Source organism: Nannospalax galili, unplaced genomic scaffold (genome assembly GCF_000622305.1).
Source record: "Nannospalax galili isolate Female #2095 unplaced genomic scaffold, S.galili_v1.0 scaffold237, whole genome shotgun sequence".
In the NCBI taxonomy this organism is placed as follows: domain Eukaryota; kingdom Metazoa; phylum Chordata; class Mammalia; order Rodentia; family Spalacidae; genus Nannospalax; species Nannospalax galili.
Window position 1 is genome coordinate 1,887,388 of NW_008339924.1, and position 8,065 is coordinate 1,895,452.

The 8,065-nt window shown below is 51.9% G+C and overlaps 1 protein-coding gene across 1 annotated transcript; it reads right to left on the bottom strand.

Annotated features, from left to right (window-relative positions):
• Positions 1-1,262: 1,262 nt before the first annotated feature.
• Arsa (arylsulfatase A) lies at positions 1,263-5,433 on the bottom strand. The gene is made up of 8 exons (XM_008834786.3): positions 4,764-5,433; positions 4,373-4,613; positions 4,035-4,253; positions 3,794-3,963; positions 3,368-3,492; positions 3,148-3,275; positions 2,831-2,933; positions 1,263-2,719 (listed from the first exon to the last, which is right to left on the bottom strand). Exons 1-8 carry the CDS (start codon positions 4,979-4,981, stop codon positions 2,400-2,402), a joined length of 1,524 nt encoding a protein of 507 aa, XP_008833008.1. The 5' UTR covers positions 4,982-5,433; the 3' UTR covers positions 1,263-2,399.
• Between the last annotated feature and the right edge of the window lie 2,632 nt (positions 5,434-8,065).

The following is an 8,065-nucleotide window of genomic DNA, read 5'->3' on the forward strand; positions in this document are numbered from 1 at the left end:
GTATTGAAATACTATGTTTATCTGACATCCCTGTGTTAATCTTTTCTGCTAGACTGCAAGCACTGCTGAAATAAGATGAGTGTCCTCTAAGGACACCTTGCTCAAGCACTGCAGTGTAGCAGATAAACATGGTGAGAATCAGCATCAGAATATACTCTAGCAGGGTGTGGTTGTGCACACTTTTAATCCCAGCACTTAGGAGACAGAGGCAGGCAGATCTCTGTGAGATCAAGGCCAGCCTGGTCTACATAGTGAGTTCCAGCCTAGTTGGGGCCAGAGAGACCGGTCTCTATTTTAAAACAATCCCCCCACCCCGGGCACAAAAAACATACTGTACTAGTGAGGGAGCAGAAACTGCTCATAGGTTATATCTGGGTGCTGGTATTCACTGGTGTTGCCAGAGAGCTGGTTTTTGTTTGAATGCGATCCATCTGCTTCAGGTCTTCATCTTGAACTGAGGTATCATCTGGGACCAGCCCTTTACTCACACCTTTTGAGCCAGCATCAGTGCCTGCTGGGCAGCCCCAAAGGAACTTCTGTCTTATATGGGTATCCAGAGGCACAGCATGACTTGGGGTGTGGTCAGTGCAGCTCTTAATCAGAAGTGATGGAGAGTCGCACAGACAATGTGGAAGGGCCTAAGCAAATATGTCACACAAGTGCCTGCCACATACTCTACTTGGGCCACTTCAGCTGCGAGTGAAAGTTCACTAGTAGTAGTGCCCACAGGCAGGCAGCTGGAAATAACGGTTTAACAATTGCATGACTCCATCCAGGGCCAGCAGCACTGCTGCAGCCTGGTCCTCACCCAGATCACCAAAACGTTCACTACCAAGGCTTCTGGGCATATGCCACTTCTGAAACAATCACTGAGATGTGACCAGTTCAGACTGGCCACCACCCTCAGGGAGAGAGGCTGCCCTCTTGAAGTCAAGTGGTCTTTGCACCACTGAAGGAAGTGGGATCCATTAGCAAGGAAGGCAGCAGTTTGCCAGAGAATGTATTGGAACACACTGCACTGTTCTGATGTGACTAATACCAAGGAGCACCTGGCATGCAATGTGTGTCTGGCATGCCAGCACACTATGCCATACAAACACAGGTTAAGGCAGTCAGAAGGGCCCTCTCTGCAAAGGCTAGCATCAAAAGAATATTGCCAGTGGAGAGACTAGCTGGGCCAGCCTGCATTGGGCCTGAGGGCATGGTGGGTCATGCAAAGGAGTTTGGAATTTATTCTGAACATGATGAACCCCAACCCAATATATTTTTTAAAAAAGATTTATTATTTTTGTGTGTATCTGTATGTAATGTATGTGTGTAAGTGCAGGCAAGTGTGGGCCACAGAGCACATACGGGGGTCAGGGACAACTTTTGGGATTTGGTTCTCTTCTTCCATAGGGTCTTTTTTTCCTCCCACGATGTATATATACTCCAGGCTAGCTTGCCTGCAAGACTCTGGGCAAATCTCCTTTCTTTCCCTCCCATCTCCCATAGGAGTGTTGGGATTACAGATACGTGTCACTGAATCTGGCTTTTTTTTTACATGAGTTTTGGGGACTGAACTCAGGTAGTCAGGCTTACATGGAAATCACTTTTAACCACTGAGTCATCTCATTGCCCCCATGCCCCCCCCACAGATGTTTTACTTTGATGGATAGAAAATGGCTAGTCTAGGACCAAAAGTGAAGCCAGGAGACTTGGACTATGTGCACAGGAGAAATGCAGGGCTTAGGAGGTAGATAAGCCCAATGGGGCTGTCTCAGGAGCTGCTGATGTTCCCTCATAGGATCTGGAAGGACCCTAACCCTTAATCCCATCTGGATTGTGCAGTTTATCACCTAACTCCAGATGACATATTTCTTGTAAGAACCAAGGTGACCAGCTCCAGTGCCTCTATGAATGCTTCTTCCTGTGGAAAACCTGTCTTCCAGGGGCTTTGCATCTTCAGGGTCTTCTGGCTATCATGCTCTTACCACCCCTCAGTTCCTGGCATCTAAATGCACTAATGGCTTCTGTGAATGTGTCCATGCTCCGGCAATGTGTACATGGACACATGCAGATCATCAGGGTGGGGCAGCTTCTACACCCAGGATATCTGGGTTCAAATCCTAGCTCAAGCTCTTTCTGGTGGAGTGATATTGGATTCAGACAAGTCCATGAACTTCCCTGTGCCTTAATTTGCTCATTTGTAGCACTGAAGAATAGCACTGACCTCAAGAGTTATCACAAGGACTAGTTGAATTAGCACACCTGCAAGTCTCAGCTGGGTGTTATTACATTATCAGATACAAACTACACACTTGCCCCCTGCCCTTGTGGTGGTGAACCATCACACACCTAGGATGGGGTGAGGGGCCCTGGACTACCCTTTAGGGCCTCCTGTAACTTGGCCAGTACCCTTAGGGCTGGGAGTCTGGGCAGTTGCAGCAGACTGGATGGGGAGTGCAGCTTGGCTGACAGCAGATCTGTAAGGCAGGGTTCTCACCCTTGGCCATCTGGCTGGGGCTGAAGGTCACAGCTGCATCATACTGGGCCTTGAGCAGCGTGAGGTGCTTCAGAGCCGTCAGAGACTCTGGGGAGACTGTATCCATACTTTCCAGAAGATTGTAGTTCTCACCAGGGTCCTTAGACAGGTCATAGAGCAGTGGGGGCTCATGAGCTGTCAGCGGGCTGGCAGCATGACAGGCAGGATCTGAGGTGGTGTCACTGTGGGCAGAGCCTGGGGAGGGGTCAGCTCTGAGCACAAGGCAAAAGCTAGAGTAGGGGCAGAGATTAGGTCAGCTTAGGGGTCAGCAGGGCTGGGGAGAGGGATCCAGGAAGAAGGAGTTACCCTGGGTGAAGAAATGAGCTTTGTATTTCCCGTTCCTCACAGCAAACACCCCATGGACCTCATCTGGGTAGGGTGGATAGAAGAAGAGAGACTTCCGAGGGCTCTACAGGCAAAGGATAAGAAAGGTAACTAAGGATACCTGTTAGCCTTTGTGGTAGGCCCTGGTTGCCCACCCAGCAACCTGAGAAGCAGCACCACTTAGAGGCCACTCATCAAATTAGACATGAAGCAGACTCTCAGGCACTGCTTAGACTCATACCTATGGGAGGGACAAGCATGGGGCAGAAGACTTGGGATCAAGGGGTCATTGGCCATACCTTGCCTGTGCCTAGCAGCAGGGGGCTGAGGTCAACACCATCCAAGGTAATGTTGGGTAGTGGAGCCCCAGTCAGAGCTGCCAGAGTGGGCAGCAGGTCCAGGGAGCTGGCCAGTTCATGTGTCACACCTGTGAACAGATGGCTGTTTGGTCACTCAGTTCACCATGAAGGTTGGTGAGGTAGGGCCAAGGGACTACAAGAGGAGGGCCAGAAGACTGACCAGGAGAGATGTGGCCTGGCCAGAAGGCCAAAGCAGGCTCTCGGACACCACCTTCAAAAGTCGTTCCCTTTCCACATCTCAGGAGGCCAGAGCAGCCGCCATTGGACATACGCATTAATTCAGGTCTAGGATACACAAGGAGGTCATCAGCAATGAGGGTCCAAAGCACCGAACCATCACTGGTGATCACCAGTCCCATACTTTAAAGTTAAAAGAATGGCCAGTATGTACCTGTTCCCTCTCTGGCCTACAAGACTAGCACCTCTGTGTATCTATGGTCCCCAGTCTATGACCCTATGGGTCACTATAACATGGTCAGCATCTGTTGAGGGCCCCTTATACCACAGTTTTCAGCTAATAGTGTGGATGGACCCCAAGGTCCTGGCATATAACAGAGCAATGAGTATCCCCTGCTCTGTCTCGTACCCGTTGTCTGCAGTGAAGATGACCAGTGTCTCTCCGAGCAGACCTAGGTCCCCCACAGTTGTCATCAAGGCCCCTACAGCTGCGTCCAGCTCCATCAAGGAGTCCCCAAATGGCCCACGGCCCGAGCGCCCTGTGAAGCTTTGTCCACTGAACTGAGGATAGTGGGTGTGCTGGGGGCAGAGACCAGAGTCAGCATTGGGTAGTCTTGGGCAGCCAGGGGGGTGGGGCCAGGGTCACTCACGTGGGAAGCATAGTATAGGAAGAATGGGCGACCCTGGCGCTGAGCATCAGCCATTAGATCCCGAGAGAAAGACACATAGCGGGCCTCTAGTCCAGGCAGCCAAGGGGGCTGTGCCTCCACAGACAGGTTGGCCAACAGTGGGATGGGAACCAGGTTCTGGTCACAGCCACCATTGCAGGGGGTGGCTGGTGGGAAGCAGGTCAGGTTCTGGCAGGGGCCCTGGGGACAACAGTTCCAGTGAGAGGTCTGGGCTGAGTTGAGGTTGAGAGACAATGATTATGGGGCTTGGGTGTGGTGGGGGTCAGTGGAGGGCAGTGGAGGGTCCAGGTGGTCTGTACCTGGTCATGGGAATATGGGATGCCCAGGAATCGATGGAAACCCTGATGTGGGGGCAAGAAGGCCCCCTCTGGCCCCACTCCAAGGTGCCACTTGCCAGCCATCCCTGTAAGATAGCCTCGTGCAGCCAGCACCTCAGCCAGAGTCACCTCCTCTAGGGGCAGGCCCCCCTGGGAGCTGGGCCCCAGGACTCCAGGGTACATGCCAGAACGAACTGGGAGTCGGCCAGTCAGGAGGGCAGCCCTGTAGGACAAGCCATATAATCCATAATCTATGAATTCCACAGAGATGAAAAGAGGGAGCACAGAGAGGGGAGGGAAAACCAGAACTTCCTCACAGTTGAGAGGAATGGAATCAGCAGGGGTAGGGGAGGGCTGACAGCCCCTCACTCACCGAGATGGTGTGCACAGAGACACAGGCACATAGAAGTCTGTGAACCGCAGTCCCCCTTCAGCCAACTGGTCCAGGTTGGGGGTGGTGGAACTGGGGTGCCCGTAGGAGCCCAGGTCCCCATAGCCCAGGTCATCAGCAAAGATCAGCACAATGTTAGGTGGGCTGGCAGAGGTCAGGCCTGCAGCCAATGCCAAAAAAAGGGCCCCCAGTGTCCCCATGGCGCAGGTACTGATGGGTCTGTCTCCTCAGACCCTTGGTAGGGAAGGCAGAGGGATTCCCGCAGGCTTGTACCCTGAGGCCCCAGGCCCCTCCCCCTTCCCTGAGCCCCCAGACCCAAATGCTCCTATCTGAAGGCCCACTTATTGAAGCTCCAGAGAACCTAACAGAATCCGGGAGGTGGTGGCTTGGAGTGTAACTCCAGAGACCCTAAACGACCAGGGGCGTCTTCATATTCACGCGCGGGGATCTGAACCTGTTAACCCAGAAGTCCCGGTACAGGCTTGAAGTCAGAAGCAGACGTCACAAGACATTGGCGAGGGCACCTCGAGAGCCGTAGGACGAGGGCGGTTCAGAGCCGAGGAGGAACTGGTCATAGACAGCGTCGGTCTCAGGCCGTCTGGGAGACGCCCGTGGTCACGTGATAGTTGAGTAATCGAGGCAGGCGGGTGCGGGGAACCGCGGTACGGGGCGGGGCGGGTTTGAGTGCTATGGGCCTTTCCGGGGCGGGGCTTTTGCAGAGTTGGGACTCGCGTGGGCGGGGTGGGGCGGGGCTTTGCGCGCGCGCTTCCGGGCACCTTTCGGTGCCGGTTGGCGGGACTCCGCGCTACGTTTCCGGCACTGTGCTCTCTGCTCCTGCGCCGTGGGCTCCGCCACGGTACAGTTTAGCATCGCACCGGGTCTAAGCTGGTGCTCCTCCAGGCTCCCGCTCTGTGCGCAGTTCGTGTCGGGGCACTGGAGCGGAAGTTCCCCCCAGCGTTGGCGGTTTGTGTGCTCCATCTGCATTGCTAAGACCCTTGAAGGATCCTTGTTAAAAAGACCCCTTAGCACCCCCATGTGAAAGAGTAAAGCAAAAAGAAAACTGTGGAGTCCTGAAACAAATTAGGAAGACACAGCTGATAGCTGCTTTTTGTTCACAGCCACTTTGGTTTGGTTTTGTGAGACATGGTCTAACAGTCTTAAAAATCCTTTCCCCTTTACATGTGTATCTGGTGTTTAAGGTGGAGTGTGTGTGTGGTATGAGTTAGCATGTGTGTGTATGTGTTGAGGTAGGCTGTGTATTTGTGTGTGTCTTTGGTGTTTGAGGTGGGAGGCTAGAAGGTACTTAAGTATTGAAGTACCGACTTAAGGTATTTAAGTATTGAACTCCAATACAACAGGACTGGTTCCTAGCTCTCTCTGGACAGCCTTGAACTTAACCTTTTTTGGTGTACAATTTTAACTGTGGGGGGGGGCGTGACATACACTTCTTAGTGTAAGTGCCTCAGAGGGTGGAAGGGTGGGTACTTGGTGTACCTTAGCATCTAAAAGTCAGTGGTAACTGGGACCTTCCAGAGCACCCCCCAAAAGCCCCTGACATGAGTTGCTGTTCTCGGGGAAGTCTCTTCTGGTGTATTTCCTTTTAGGTGGCTGCCCCTAGGGCAGCTACCTGGCCAAATTCTTGGCCTTTGATTCCTTAATAAGCTAGGGTGCTCCTCTAAGACCTCTTTTCTCAGGAAGAAGAGGCCCTGAGAACCCAAGGAAGGAAACACTTTCTCTGGTCACCAGCTGGAGATGGGAAGGTGGACAGGACTCTAGAGGGTCTCTGGATCAAGGTAGGGGATCAGTACTCAACTTCTACTGTATCCTGACTCTGCCTGGGCATCTGGAATTTTCCTGATGAAATCTGCAAGATGATAGACAGCATGGGAGCAAAGTTTGAATGGCAGAGCCCCTGAGGATGGCACAGAAAAGGGACAGGGTTCAAGATTGCTGCTGACCTCATGGGGGAATTTGAGGCAATCTTCAGCTAGTGATTCTCTTAGTGTCATATTCCAGTGCAGTTTCTGGGTCTGTGCAGAGGTGGGAGTTGCTGGTGGCTCTTCTATCTGGAGTTAGGATAGAAAGCTCCTCTGTGGCCCAGAAATCTTTGAACCTGTAATTGGAATTCTCACAGCTGGTGGGCACTGTGAGTTGGAGTTTGAAAGGAATCAACCAAAAGCACTTTCTTCTCTTTCAGGTACAAGCTGGGAACTACCCCATGACCTGTCCATTATTCTCTGGAGAGCCTGTGCAGGGTTGTGATGTTATACAGATTGTAGCACTTTTCTCTGGGTTCTTGAGAGCTCTCAGGTTGATATACATGTGAAGGTTGCCTGGGCCCAGCACTGACCTTGAAGCCTTGAGAGCTTTGGGAGGAGGTATATGTGTACTGCCAACTCTGTTTGTTCAAAGCCAAGCCCTGCAGGCCAACCTGTCTTTTAGAGATGTGAGCTCTTTTTCTGTATCAACAGAGCCCCAATTGGAAGTAGCCTGCTAGGGTTCAGGAAGTGGCTCTAGATGCCTGGGGGCATTGCTAATTTTGGACAAATGTCCATGATTAAAAAGAGGGCCTTGCAATGAGTGGCAGGTCTCTTCATTCTGTACCTTGGAAAGGGATGGGAGAGGCTTCTGCTATGGGGGACGGTGGGGTGATTTAACTGTGTTTAGGGAAACACTGGCCTGAGAGGAATTCTGTAGCTGTTCTTGTACCAGTTGATGTAGGGACTTAGGACACAAGCAAGCCTCCTGTACCCCATGACTTGTTTCATAATGTCACTGTCATTGTGTAGGTGCTGGGATATATGGTGCTGAGCAGGGCCATGAGAGGCCCCAGAAAGAGTAGTTCTCTCAGAGGAAGAAGCACTTAGCTGAGATACAATGGAGATTGCCTGGTTGACCAAATGGGGCTTCATGGGGTTGCTGAAGACAACTTTTCAGTTGAGTTATGAGCAGGGGTCAGGTTTCATTATAATTTCAAATGTAAGGGAAAAGCCTCGAAAGGCTCTTTCAAAAATTTACTCAGGGCTGGGTGTGGTGGCGCATGCCTTTAATCCCAGCGCTTGGGAGGCAGAGGCAGGCAGATCTTTGTGAGTTCGAGGCCAGCCTGGTCTACATAGTTCCAGGCCAGCTGGGGCTACAGGAAGACCCTGTCTCAAAAAGACAAAAAAAAATATTTACTCAGGAAGCTGGACATAGTGGTACATGCCTTTAATCCCAACACTTGGGAGGCAGAGGCAGGCAGATCTCTGTGAGTTCAAGGCCAGCCTGGTCTACATAGCGAGTTC

Bases quoted from the DNA above. Each gene is read 5' to 3' on its own strand.
- Arsa (XM_008834786.3), bottom strand. From the start codon at position 4,981: ATGGGGACACTGGGGGCCCTTTTTTTGGCATTGGCTGCAGGCCTGACC. The intron at 3,276-3,367 runs GTCAGTCTTCTG...ATCTGTTCACAG, and splicing joins GCCAGGCCACATCTCTCCTG to GTGTGACACATGAACTGGCC. The intron at 2,720-2,830 runs GTAACTCCTTCT...ACCCCTCCCCAG, and splicing joins AGCTCATTTCTTCACCCAGG to GCTCTGCCCACAGTGACACC.